Source organism: Passer domesticus, chromosome 3 (genome assembly GCF_036417665.1).
Source record: "Passer domesticus isolate bPasDom1 chromosome 3, bPasDom1.hap1, whole genome shotgun sequence".
NCBI lineage: Eukaryota > Metazoa > Chordata > Aves > Passeriformes > Passeridae > Passer > Passer domesticus.
The window spans coordinates 70772105-70786520 of NC_087476.1; the positions used below are offsets into that span (position 1 = coordinate 70772105).

At 38.6% G+C, this 14416-nt stretch overlaps 1 protein-coding gene across 6 annotated transcripts in view; it reads left to right on the forward strand.

The window, feature by feature from the left end:
- PCNX2 (pecanex 2) overlaps positions 1 to 14416 on the forward strand; it is a 151393-nt gene that overhangs the window by 29193 nt on the left and 107784 nt on the right. For all 6 annotated transcript variants that reach the window (XR_010358915.1, XM_064413825.1, XM_064413826.1 and 3 more), the window contains 4 exons: positions 5616 to 5751; positions 8812 to 8954; positions 10111 to 10264; positions 10360 to 10392. Coding sequence is in view for 5 of the 6 variants with exons in the window: in XM_064413825.1 (XP_064269895.1) it covers positions 5616 to 5751; positions 8812 to 8954; positions 10111 to 10264; positions 10360 to 10392 (466 nt within the window). In the remaining variant the exon portion in view is untranslated. The remainder of the gene's footprint in view (positions 1 to 5615; positions 5752 to 8811; positions 8955 to 10110; positions 10265 to 10359; positions 10393 to 14416) is intronic.

Here is a 14416-nt window from a genome sequence, read left to right on the forward strand (position 1 = left end):
TAGTATGTTCACTGCTGGAAAATTCCCTGAACCTTTGAGGTTATTTCTCATAGGGGAAAGTAGATTTTTTTTTTTTTTTGATGTTTCAAAATGTTTTAGAACATGACCAAAAAGTGTGCCATTAAAGCATCTTTGTATTTCTCAGCAAGGTGACCCAAATAAAACAATCCCCCACTGCTCTTGTAATAGGCTGCTGAATCTTAAAGATTTTTTAATGCTGCTTGTCAGGTTGTGCAGTTCTGCAGCTGGGCATGTTTTGAAATGGATGCGACAAATATTACAGAGTCCTCTTTGGGATTCAGTGATTTCAGATAAGCTGCTCCCCTGGGCACAGAGCTGCTTGAACACAGAAATCAGCAGGGGGTGTGCACTGAAAATGGTCATGTTTGTGTTGTAAAGAAGCCATGGATTTTTATGAGAAGTACTCTTTACAAACTTGGTAGCATTTTCCTGATGGCTTGCAAGGGGCAGGAGGAAACCCTTGCGTTAAGCTTGGCCAGTTAAAATCCTTTCCTTTATTTGTGTAGGGGGTTGTTAGTCCTGCTTTCACTGAACACTGGGCAGGGACAAGAGTGTTTTCAACAGAATGAGACTCAGAGATGAGAGGGGACCATGCTGCCACATGATGGCAGCAAAATCCTGCTCAGGACTAGGAGCTTATAGAGTGCTGTAAGTGTTAGGACTGACTGGTTTCTCTGCCATCCCCTGCCCTCCCATAAGGAGAGCAAAAAGGAATGTTTTAAGTATTTTGGAGATAACACAACTTTGGAAGCTATTAATGCACTAATTCAAGTAGGGCTGCATCTTCTCAAAATGCATCCTCTAGTATATTAGCTAACACATACTATTTGTTTTTAAAGTTTTTGGTATATTTATCTTTGTTTTGAAATGTAATAGGCATGCAAATTATCAGTTTACATGCTTATTAGCAACATAAAAGTATCTGAATACTGGAAAGTAAGAGTGTACTGAATGGACCCCATTCTTAACATTTGAGTAAGAAGGCATTCATCACTTCCTGCCTCTATATTGACCACAGTGCCTTTGGGAACGTGCTTTACAAGGTCTTTCTGTCCATCTGCAGTAGCTGACTTAACATGTACTACTGCTTGTTTTGCCATCTATTGCCGCACTACAACAATGATCTGACATCTTTCCTGCCTATTATGTCAGTATATCACTACGTCCAGCTTTTACATTCTGTAAACTCAGATATTCTGCCTTATTGTTGTTAGGGGTGTTATTTTTGCTAGTTAAAACAAATGCTAAAAATTATCCCCAAATCCTGTAGTAAAATGGGTATAAATATACATTTGTACAGCTAGCAAAATATGAACAACATTTAAGAGAGATTTCATCTTTAACTTGAGCTGCCATCAGATGTAATCACTGAAAATAGTTAAGATGCACATTCTGAATTAATTTTAAACTTTATTAAACTGCTAAGTCTTACAAAAAAAAAAGTGAAGAGTGCTTCCTCTTTGAGTTTTTTTCTTTTTCCTTTGATTGGATTTGTGAAATAATCATCCACTGCTAATGCAGCTATCACTGGCGTATTTCAGTCTTCTTACATGCTCTGAGTTGCTTTTTAGTGTGAGTCTTGTTATTTGGGAACGGTAAGCCATCATTTTCTGAAAAGAAGCAACATCCACAACTTTAGTGGCTTTTAGTGTCAGTCTTGAACTGTGCAGTACTCTGGTCAGATTGGTGCTGGCAGCTCTCTAGTGGACACCTAATGAGCAACATCAGTTCAGACAGCTGGATTTGAGCCACAAACTGGCTGTTTTGAAAGAGCACAAGGGTATGGGTGTGTTGAGTTCCTGCTGTGTTGTGAGCACTGGCTGGGTCTTGTACAGCCATGTCACTCAGTTCTCAGTTCAGTGCCCCTCAGACCAGTACTCCAGAAGCAATTGCTTGTAGGATGTGCAGGAGGAGTAATTTCCAACTCTGAGCTGCCTTCTGGCTCTTCACAGCTGTAGTTGCTTACCATCACCTAAGGGCAGTATTTTAGGGAGTATTACATGCAGCTTTTGCCTGTATTATTTATTATCACTATGATATTTATTACATACTGTAAACTCTGTAGAAACCCGACAGCTGTCTTAGGCAGTCTAGTGTGATCTCTCTGGTTTTTAGCATGTGACCTGTCCTTTCTCCAATATGCAGGTTAAAATGAAATTTAACCGAGAGTTGCAAAACAGCTTTATTAACAGGGAATTCTTTGTGGTGTGCCTGTATAATGAACTTATGGGGGGGTGTCAGACCCAAGGCAAGCTAATCCTAAGAAAGGGGATGATTTAGGCTGGGTTATGTTTGAATGGCTCAGGCCAAGTTGTCGATGGTATAAGGCAACAGGCTAAACAGAGAGGGAAAAGGAAGATTTTTTCCAGCACTGCGTGGTTATACTGAAACATTCTATATGTTGTGTTATATGATTGCTCCACTACCTTTTGCTTGCTGAGTATTCTTACAAAACAGGATTATGAGCCAGAGAAGAAATTCCTGGTTTTATACTCAATTATCAGTAGAGGGTGCTATGTTGCTTTTGAATTTGATCTGCGTAGGTTATATGTTTATCAGAGATATTTTTAGTTAATAATTTATTACTCAAAATTTAGTTCAATTATACCTTTGCTTACATTAGCAGTGCAGTTTACTGTGATAGATCTTGATAATATTAATTTGATTCTGCAAATGAACAGATTTTCTATTTAGCAAGATTCCGTGTTATACTGCGATCAGCTCTGTTATAATGATTTTATGATTAGAGAGTGTTTGCTCCTATTTATATATGGTAATAAATTTATAGAATCTAGTTTATAGGCTTACAAAAACACAAACACTGTCATTGCATTTCTTACTGGTGTTTGCTGTCAGTGTGATAGCAATGTCATCAGATGAGATGTACAGTTTCTAAGTAGCTGTGCAAGCAATTCATCTTTGGGGGTAGCAAGTGAATGTCAGAAGGAGGTTGTGTGTAAAATAGGGATAAGGAAGACAAAAGCAGTAGACAGGAGCTGAAGGAAATGGAAGATGAGGAGAGAATAAGAAGGTACAGGGAAATGAGGCTGATGATTGCCAAATGACAGATTCTGATTTTGGAATTGTTGCTTTACTAGCTCTGTCTTCCCAACTTCTCTGCCCTAATTGCTTTTTCAGGCTTATAAAGTTTCTGACTCTTTCCCACAGTCAGTGTCTCCTCTGCCACTTGCTGAGAGGCGGAGCTATGGATTTTTAATGCAAACACAAAACAGACCATGGGCACTCTTAGTTTTTTTGTTAACTTCAAGTCTGATGGGAGATGATCTGATCTCCTAGGTTTATTCTTGGAAGAAACTTTATTGATAAAAGACTTTTTAATTTCTGAGAACTGATAGACTCCTCTGGTATTCTGTTCCATCCATCTGTCCTTCTGCCATTTCCATTTTTGGTGAATGTGGGATTAAAGATGTGGTCCAATTTCAAAATACTTTTGGCTTTTGTAGAAAGACAGCTAAAGATGCAGCAATTTAGTGAAGATTGACTCTTCATTTAGGAAGGCATGAGCAACAACTGTTTTATTCCCCTGCTCTTTTGTTGAGTCACCTTTTGGGCGGGAATTTCCAGGCTAGTGTTCCTGCATAGCCTGGGCTAAATTTGCTGCCTTCTTGCTGTGAACAGGGAGGCTCAGGGTTGCACCCATAATGACAAGGAATGGGACAGCTCATCCTGAGGAAACAAACAAAAAATCCCTTGCCTTCCTTCTGACTGGGCAAGGTTGCTCTGTAGTCCATAGCTGTGGTAATCTTACTTCTGGGAAACATTCCTCAAGGCTTCCTCCACTTTCCTCCTGCTTAAATCTTCTGGTTGTGATCCAGGATCTTGGATGAGTGCCATCCCTTCTGTACTGTTTTGTTAATAACTGCTGACAAAGGAGATGATTCTTACAGAGGGCTGCTTTGTGGCTGGGACATCAAGTGGGTTGTGGTGGACCACGTTCTCATTTGCTGGTACTGTCCAAAGGGAACATGACTGCTTTCCTGATTGTGGAGCAGATCATGCTGCTGTCTGTAGTAGCACGGAGCGTGGAGTGCAGAGGAAGCCGTGAGGGTCAGGAGCATGGGATGCTCTCATTTCTGCTCAGCTGGGAGTTCTGCTGGAATGGCAGATAGTGAATATCAGGTCTGGAATTCAAGCCTGATAGCGATCAAGGCTTTGAAAACATAAACTACCTGGCTCAGAAACCAGAGGCAGGATGGCTTTTCTGCTGACATCCCAAGGCTGATCGTGTTCCTGTCGGTTCAGGCAGAGCTATCAAATCCTGGAGGGAAGGAGAGAGTGTGTGCATTTCAACCTGCTGGTGTGATGCTTCAGCCCTTCTTTTAAGTAATCCAGACACTGAGCTGTGTTCCAGAGCAATGCAGAGCTCTGTAGCTGGAGTTAACAGCCAGTCATGTGCAGGACAGCCACAATTTTAGTGCTTTAACAAGGGCTACGTAGGAGCCTTTGGGAACTGGCAACCAAAATCAAGGCAAGTTGAGTTAACTAAAATTAATAAGGTGCCTTTGGGGCACATGTAGGGTATGCAAGAGGAAGGTTTTAATCTTTGCGCTGCCATAGGCTTCTTGGCTGACTGTAGGCAGATTGCTCTAGTTTCTCTAGTTTCTTCCTTCTTGTCTTTATGCAAGATAAGAACAGCTATTGACTACCTTGCATGAGCACTTAGGTGCTTTCACCTCATGTAGATGCAAAAGTAGTAAGAACCCAAGGCAGGTATCCAGAGCCAGTGGGGCAATGAGCTTGGAGCAGAGCACTTGATGTATAAATCCCATTTGGAAGAGAATTAGAAAGAAGTATTTAAAATAGATCTCTTCCCCAAGTAACAATTATTTCATTTCAATAAAGTTGTCTCTGAAACCCAGTCAGTCATGTCATGGTAACATGATTTCTGCAACCCAGCAGGCACTGCTGCTCTAAGTGCAGATTTTCACAAGTGTTTAGGTGCTGTGCTACAACACAAAACAGTATATGTAAGGAAAAACTATAAATAGTATCTTGCTCAGGGCCCTCCCAGGGTGAGTTTACACTCAGTACATGGGGGATATCTGAATTAGCCTTATGTGAATTAGCTCATGTGCTGTTATCTTGTTGGGGCAGAAGGAAATTCTCGTAGCCTGAATTTTCAGCAGGGTAAATCAGTACTCACTAAATTCAGTGCAGGTGAAACCAGACTAGCTTGGTACCTAAGTGAGCTCATTGGAAGCTATTCTGGGATCTCTGCAGTATCTACTTTGCAGTTTTGCTCTGTAGATGTGCATCCCTAAACTTAAACTGTCAATGGACAGAAAAAGGCGCTTCTGAAGTGTGATTCCTTGAGGGTGTTCATCTCAAAATGAGAAAAGCTGTGATACAGAAGTATCTGTTTCTCTGTGGTGGATGTAGTAAATCAAGTGTGTCTGAATTTGGGTGTTGACTGCTTTGTGGCTCTGTGCTAGATTTCAGATACGAAGGTGGAAGGTTCCCAAGTCCCATGAGCCAACTAGTAGTGTAATTGCAGGCCTTCTCCTGTAATATTTCAGAATTGTTGAGATAATATTGCTGCTTAAAACAGTCTATTTCCTATTCTCTGTGCACAGTGAAATACAGTTCAGCTCCTCCAGCACTACCACTTCAGAGAGCCAAGAGCCATCTTCTGGGGATCAAGCAGCCAGCGCTCTTCAGCAGCAGCTCCTGCTGATGGTGGCCAGAAGGACCCTTTCAGAAAACCCACGGGTACATTGTTATATCTGAGTTTCTAGCATCTTGATGAACTGCTCAATAAACAAATGCTGCAGGCTTGTTCCTGAGACAATTTTGTTGATTTTGCTATAATGTTTTTCCTGGTATTGCTCATGTGGGAGAAGATGTGTTTTATGTTGATGGATGCAACTCAGCTGTTTTCTACTGGCACTCAATAGTGTCCTAGGGGACTATTTAAAGACTCTGTCACTGAAAAAGTTCATCTTCTGTCTTCAACCATATTTCTTTTGGAAGAGGACACAGCTGTTAGGATTTTAGACACACCACCAGATTTTAATAGTATGAAGTGTTTATTCCAGACTCATTGCTGTCATAAAACCTTATGTCTGGTTTCACTTTTCTGAGTTGGGCAACCAGACCTCTGAATGTTTGCTGTGGAATGTTGAAGCCACCTCCTCAATGCAGATAGTAAAAGAAAAAGGCACTCAGACTTCAGTTTGCATGGTCTTATGTGGACATAAACTTCACTGTGTTTGGGGTCTGTGACTTAAGTCTATAATTTGTTTTTACAATTCCTTTTATAATACCTTTGACTTTCTGCCATGGCAAATTCTATTTTGGTGTTTATGAATAACAGTAAAATGACAATTAATTGCCTTTCATCTTAGATTTCACACTGGAATGTTAAGCTAGAAGCAACTTGTATAAAGGAACCATTTTAAACTAAAAATCAGTAAATTGTCCCAAATAATGTCTTTCATATTTGGACAGTGTCTTCCATCTAAAGGCTCTGATGTTTTCCAGACATTTATAGTCTTGTAAACTGCCTGTAAATTAGAGAACAATTGTCATTTCTTCTTTCTCTTTTAGGAAGGCTGCTCCTCAAGGTCACATTAGCAAATTTGTAGCCAGGCCAGGTAGTAATTTCAGAATGCCCTGGTTTCTGAATTTTTTTTCTTAAACATGAAATTCTGAGCCTACATAAGTGAGGAAAAGCATTGTCATTGATTTCTATGAAGCTAGGGCTTCAGGCTGTCACTGACACCATATAAATTTATGAAGTGAATTTTTATAAGCCCTTTTTTGATAGGAGAAGCAGTTAGACTTGAGTGGCTTGCTCAGGGCTAGTCAGAGAGTTTCTCAAAACCAGCTCAAAAATCTCCCACCTAAGCACTACAAGACTCAGAGAGAGGATTTCATCCAAAGGTTACAGCTCCTCTGGAGCCAAAATGTTCACTTATGCACTCAGCTAAAGGCACATTAGGCTGTTCTGGGGAATCAACAATCAGATCCTCAGGTGTTTTTAGTGAAGTCTCCGCCACTGTTTTGAATTTTTTTATCTAGTTATGGTGAGCAATCTACATTAGATTTGTGAAGTTAATGACTGCAGCGGACTGAGTTTTGCTTTAGTTTCTGTTGGGTAATAGGCCCCAAGAGAAACAAAACTGTGCCAGTATTAGCAACTGTAATATTTTAAAACATGTTTTTTTTCTTTAAAAATGCCCTGACCCCATGTTTAAGTTACTTTTTAAAGTAGTAACAAAAATATTAAAATTAAAATTTGGACTATATAAATTATTTTCAGATTTTAAAGTCAGCATAGTGGGAGGATTGCAATTGGTCTCATGGCTTTTAAGTTGCTCAGAATTGTTAATAAAGGAAAGAATGCCAAATAGCTCAGCATCTCCTTGCTCGTCTCAATGCTCAGAAATATGAGTGATTGTCCTGCACTACTAGCAGCTGAGCTCTCTGGCCCTGCGTGGCTGTACACTTTTAGTCAATTGGAGACATGAGATGAAATGCCTAAACTTGAATTTCTTTCTCCAGAGCTTATGCTAGCTTATTTCACCTCATGTTTTCCACGGACTGAGGATATCTGAGTTGTTTCCCAGCTGATGCACAGTAATACATTGTCATGTGTAAACTCTGTGTAAAATTCCTTTTCCTGGAAAGGAAAGATTAGAAATTATACCAGTATACTGAGAAAAAAAAAGTAACAATTCCTTTGTGCAGGTGGACAGATTGTTTCAAAAACTGTGCTTTGCTACAGTTATGATTCTAAAATCAGTTGCTTCACACAGAAATCCCCTGCCCTGACTAGGAATGTTGATCTAACATAGATAACTCTAATGCAGACATTGCCTAGAGTTCCATAATAAGTATATTTGTTGATTAATTATCTTTAAGGAGGGGTGGGTAAAAGGCTGCCTAAGAGGAGGTTGAAAACCACTGGACTTCACAGTAATTTGAAATCTCAAATTCTTCTTCTTGGAAGAAAAATGATTGATTATTCCCCCTCCATAACATCAGTAATGATATACCTTGGAAAAAAAAATCACTGCTTTGCAGAGATTTTCTTCATCTGTTGTCTAGCTTTGTAGGGTTGGCTGATGGCCTGAAGATAGTTGGAGGGGAGTTGTAGAGAAGAGTTGGAAAAAGCCTTAGAATCTGGCAAAAGCAATATTCAAAAGGGTGGATTTATGATTATGATGGTATGATTAGAGACTCTTAAATTAGAACTGTTTATGCCATTTGTGCTTGTTTGCAATTCTTTTTCCTCCTCTTGCTGTTCTTGAGGAGGCACACCTGATGTGGCATTCAAAGCATCTCTGGAGAGATAAACAAAGCTGTGTTCTGGAAGAAAAGTCGATAAGTCATACCTCTAGACTTTAAGGCCTACTTATTTATTTATTTATTTAAAAAGAAGGTTTTGTTCTGTCATGTTTTTGTGTTGTGCTGTAATTAGCGTGATACATGGGAAAAGCTCCTAAAAGAAACTTTATAGATGTACTGGATCTGGACTAAAAAATGATTACTTTTTAAATGAATATTTAGTATTACTTTTTAAAGCATATTATCACTATTGAGCTCCATAATTAATATAGCTTTTGTTCATCTGCAACAATTAAGCTGGTGTGATATTTTTATTTCTAATTTAAAATTAAGAAAATAAATATGCTAATATGCTATTGCTTTTAGTAAAAAATAATAAATTAAAAAAATCTGATACTTTATGTAAATTTGGCCTTTTGGACTCCTGTTTTGCTGGCAGCTGTGTGAGAGAGTTTGTGTATTTCTCATTTGTTTTTATAGCAGCCCAGCCAGGACCCTGAGGATTCTTCATGTTCTTCAGCACAGCGGAAGCTGAACAGGCAGTTTTACAGATTTGTTATATTCCCTGGCAAGTGGATTAAAGTCTGGTATGATCGTCTTACCTTGTTGGCATTGTTGGACAGGTAAGCTTTTTTTTTAATAGCTGCTCTAGGTAGTGTTAAGGTGGGTGGCTCCTCATGTCCAAAAGCAGTGCTGGTCACTAGAGAAGGAGAATTCCGGTTGAGTAAATGTGTTTTTGCTTCAAGTTGATGTTTAGGGTTGGTTTCAGTGGTTCTTGCTGTCCTTTGTCTTCAGGCAGAGACTTTGATTCATGTGAGTGCCAGGCTTGTAGACTAGTTTGTAATTTGACTCAAAGATGTTATAGATCCAGTGATTTCTGATGAGAAAATCAGTAGTAGAAGGGTCCCAGGGTATTGTAAACCAAGTACTCCAATGTTTAAAAAAATAAAATTATTTATAGAATGGTATATTTAATCTGATATTTATACAGTGGTATTCAGGTGAAGATTTTTGAGCTGCTGTATCTGTTCCAGTTCAAGTTTATTTGTGTCTGCTTCTGTTGGGGGTGCTGTGCCATATGGGTTAACATGCAGAAATTTCAGATGGCAGATTTTACCTGATGCAGAAATCAGGCTGCATGTCAGGGAGCTTTAAGTCTAGAGCAGATATTTACTTATCTGTGGTGTCTTATCTCTATGTTTCAATTGCATGGAAATCTTTTCTGCTGATAAACTCTTTTGTTATAGCCTGAATATTGACACTGTTCTTTATCTCAGCTTCCATGTTCTAACAGAATAGATAAAACAAATAAAACATCAGATGACAAATTTGGTCTTTCATCCAGTTCTTTGCTGTCAGATGTATATTTATCATTAATGGAATGCCTTATTTCCTCATTTAGAAGTGTTTGGGTATTTAATTTTGTTTGTAGTTGTTCATGTGTTGGGGTTTTTTTGTTTTGTTTGTTTTTGCTTTTATAAGCATACACTTTTCTACAATCAAATCATCTCCATGCTGGAATTCTAATTGTAAAGTGAGATGGGAAGGAATATTAGACTTCAGTGCATATGGCTTTTTTTCCTATGATGTTTTAGCTGTCATTTTGGGTAAGGTTTTTGGCGTGGGGATGAAATACTGTTGAACATGGAAATGTAGTTATGGGATCCAGTGAATTCTGATGGCTGCAGCACTGACAGCTCATACCAGCTACAAATGCACCTGCCTTGCCCTAGTGAATCTATAAATATTTGTACTTCTCCATCACTTTTATTCACATAGGACAGAAGATATAAAGGAAAATGTGTTTGCTGTCCTTCTAGTAGTTCTTGTTTCCCTTCTTGGGTTCCTGACTCTGAACCAGGGCTTCTGTAAAGACATTTGGGTTCTGCTGTTCTGTCTCGTAATGGCCAGCTGCCAGTATTCTCTCCTCAAGGTAGGACTCAAGTTCATAGCCAATTGCTGAATTCTCTTCTAGCTTCTACAAAGAAAAAATCCTGTGAGCAAACATCTTTTTTTCTGTTTTTTTAGAGTGTTCAGCCTGATCCTGCTTCGCCCATACATGTAAGTCTCAGTCAGTAAAACAAGTCTTTCTCCTCTATTATCACTTGTGTACTGTGAAACAGCTGTCTGTTCAGTGAAACACAGGTATTAGCTGTTTGCTGTTCTAGCTGATTTATGAAGAAGAAAAATACATCTGTGATTTCAAGACTTTGTACTAGGTTTAATTATTTTTAAGCTATTTGAATTTATCACAGCTATTAGAAAAGCTCTTTTTCTTTAAGTTAATATGTGCAGTAAAAAATTAATCTGGACTGTCTTGCTGATGTTTGAGCGTGTGCCATCACACAAACCTTTTCTTGGCTTTCTTTTAGAAACAGGTCGAAAAGAGCAGAAGTTCCAGACTAGCAGCTCAGTCGTTGCTCAATTGGGGTTTTTTTTCTTTGACACTGGGGATTGATCTTTTTATTTTTTAAATCTGCTACTGAGGATTTATTTATTAAAAGTATTATTAGCTCCTCAAATGGCACAGGTGTTTTCCCTTTGTTACAATATGGTCACAGTTTCTGTGCTTGTGTCCTGAAGAAATCACGACATCTTTGGGTGAGTGCAGGATGTAAGGATCCTTGCTGATTGATATGGGTTTTTTTATTGGATGTGTTTAAGAAATTGAACTCTGATGGTGCCAACCACCTTCCAGAGAACCAGTTCTTTACACAAGTCTGTCCTTGTTAAGTCTGACTGTTCTAGAGGCATCATCCTACAAGTTCAACCTTACCACTCCACCTATCATGGTGTCTCAGCATTTTTGATTTGTGGATCTTGGAAGACATTTCAGTGGCTATAATGCCTTTTCCTTTCTTTTACACTGGATGCTAGTTGCTTATGTTTCTTATTTAGCTCTTTGAATCTTCTAGAGGATATCCTCTCTTCCCTCAAGTTTCAAAAATGACATGTTGAAAACTTCAGGTCTGCTGGATCAGTTCCCTTTGGCAGGGAGCAATTATTTTTGTCAGTTTAGAGGCTAGAAGTACAGGCTGAACTTGAAATTGATGTTATTTGTATGTGTATACTGCACACTTCACTAGCTGGATTTCAGAAGATTCTCAGTTTCTTTTCCAAGCCAATTATTTAGGGGTGAAGTTATGGTGGTTTTGGTCATAATGCATTCATAGGAAATACCTGTCTGCATAAAAAGTAGAGAAAGGTAATAAACAGCAACTTACCCATTGTAGGGTAATATTTTCAATACATTAGAGAAATAGTCCAATCTCAGTGAAAAGTTGGAGGATCTTGTGAGTAAAATAATATAATTTGTCAGCTCAACTGGCATCTGTCTAGATATAATAATGTGAACTGTAATCAAGTAGTTTGCACTTAATCAGACATTAATAATGTGTACATTTGTTTAAAGTGGGTGGCCCATAGATTAATCAAAACTTCATTATGTACCTATCCAGCCCATATGTTTTTATAGTATTAAACACAAGGTAGTGTTTAAACAGAACTTTTTTTTGGTGCAGAATCCAGGTCTGAATTTCAGTTTCTTACAATACTATTACAAGCGTTATTTGCTGTATTGTATAAGTCATGCAGCAGTGGAACAAAGTAACAATAGGTGTATTCCGGTCTTCCTTTTCTTTCCTAAAACTTTATTAGGGATACTTTCTTGCAAACTTTTTGGTGCACTATACAAACTCCAATAGAAATAAAATTTAGAAATCTTTTCCACTAAGGGTTTTAAAGATGGAGTTGTTGTCATGCCAAAATAGAAGGTTAGCAATTTCTACATTATAACTTCTTAACACAGCAGGTATTTGTAAAGGCTTGCTTGAGCTAAGCACCTCAGAAATAGAAGAATGAGAAGGCAAGAAGAGAATACTCCATGTACTATTTCATAATTCATGTGATTGCATTAAATTTAAAGACAATAATGTCTCTTGATGTTAATGTAAGGATACAGAACAGCAGAGCGATTGAACAATGATCAGTATCACACCCATGAATGAAAATGCAGATGAGATTTTTTTGAGTGTGAAACAAACCATTATGAGCCTCAGATCTGCATAGTGAGTTAAGTTCTGTTCATGGATCTGTGAGGAGCCACTAATGCCTTATGTTATCCATGGCTACCAAGGAGGTTCCAAACTTCTTCCCTATATCATGTGCAGAGTTTGTTACTATTTAACGTGACTTTGTCATCTCCAGCCTGTAGCATTTTGAAAGACTGCTTTAAAATAGTATCCAGTGAATGCAGAAAACATGGTGCCTAGAGATGCCATAAGCTTTTGTTCCAAACTCCTTCTGAGTGTCAATATATTCACTTGCTGCTGTTGAGGAAAGGGCTGGCATTTATTGTTGCTGCAGGTTTAGTACTGGTGCCTGCTACAAGTTGGGAGTCTAATTTTCCTGTCAGCTGGAGCTTTAGCCTTTCCAGTTCTGGTCAACTGGGAGCTGGTGGTCTTTACGTGCTGTTTACAAAGGGGTACCTGGTTCTGGGATGGTGAAATTTGGGAGCAGCCTCCTCGCTGGAGAGAAGAAAATTGAGTCCATTCCAAAGTGTGTTATATTTTACTGTTAGTGACCTGATACAAGAAACCTGCTGGTGGCTGCAGGGTATTAAAATTCAGAGATCCTAGAGATACTTGTCATGTGCACTCAAAGATTTTAGAAAAACCTTAGGCAAGGTTTTACATTTAGTAAAAGGCTCTATAGAAGGATCAGGAGAGCTTGTCTCTAAGCACCTCATAAGACACCTGTAAAGCTCAGCATCTAGCTTGGGCTTACAAAGGCATTTGAGCTTGAAGGATTGCAGTTGTGCTCTTAACAAGATTTAGGGAATCTCTTGCATAAATTCCTTTTCTCAGTCCTGTTATGTCCCAAAGCAGATAGCTAACTCAGTTGTGTACCTACCATAGGCAGTTTCCTAAATCCCATAAGGCACTTAAAAAGTATTTGTAATTTGTCCCTGTAAGCTTTTCTGTAGAACTGAGCACATGCACATTTCTTTATATAAAAAAACCTTCTGTCTTTCTCCTTTAACATGTATGCACCCACAAACAAAAGAAAACCCATTAGATCTTTCTAAAATTTTCCTATCAAAATGCTTTGCAGTCAAAACTACTGTTATAGTAAATGGAAGTGTTTGTGAAATTATTCTTTGTTGAAAGTCTTAATATTGTTCTAGAAATATGAGATGCATCACTGCTGTGTTGGTAAGATATGAATATGTATCTGAAACATTAATGAGAAACATGGACATGAAAAAAGTGACTTTTTTAGCAGAGTACAGGAAAGGAAAAGCTTTCACTGACATTTTTATTAGTGAAGGAAAGAAAAGGATTGTTTAACAAATGAAGTGTAAAATATAAAAGGAATTTGGCTTCATTATTTAAATTTTTCTAAACAAGAAGGAAGAGTGGAGTAATTTCACCAAGACTAAATCAATTTTGTATGTCAAATTCTGGTGAGCTTGCCTAGTAAAACCAAATGAACCCTTAATATCTAAAATAGCTCTTTACACAAGTTGTGCTGCCACATGGCCATTTTGGTGAAGGGCTGTCTAGCTTTATCTGTCAGTGACAGGTACAGGAGGGCTTTGCTCCTATTTTTCTGTTTGTTTCTTTCTAAAACTTAAAAAAATTAAGTTTAATGTCTATTCCCTGGCTGTGACTTTTGAGAAGTGATCCTCTCTTTCCCAGAAGGTGTCCACTGTTGTCCTCAAACCAGTCCTGTCCCAAATAATACCACTCACATGAAACCTGTAAATGACAGTGAAATACCACATTAATACTTGCAGCAGTTCCTGTTTCTTGTGTTGTGTTGCATGTTCCCCAGATGTGGGGACTGGAGTATTTGCTGTGCTCTAGGAAGCTCATTCAGCTTGAGCACATCCCAAGTAGTGCAGGAGCTGTGCAGGCACTGCCCTTCTGAGTGCATTGCTTTGCTTCTCTTGATAAGATTCTAGAAAGATTTCAAGATTCTGTCTCATTAGGCACCACCACCACCTGAAAAACAGGGAAGGTAGTATTTGCTCTCATTTTGCAGCTTTCAGGAAACCTCTGGAATCTGCTTCCTCAATCTTAAG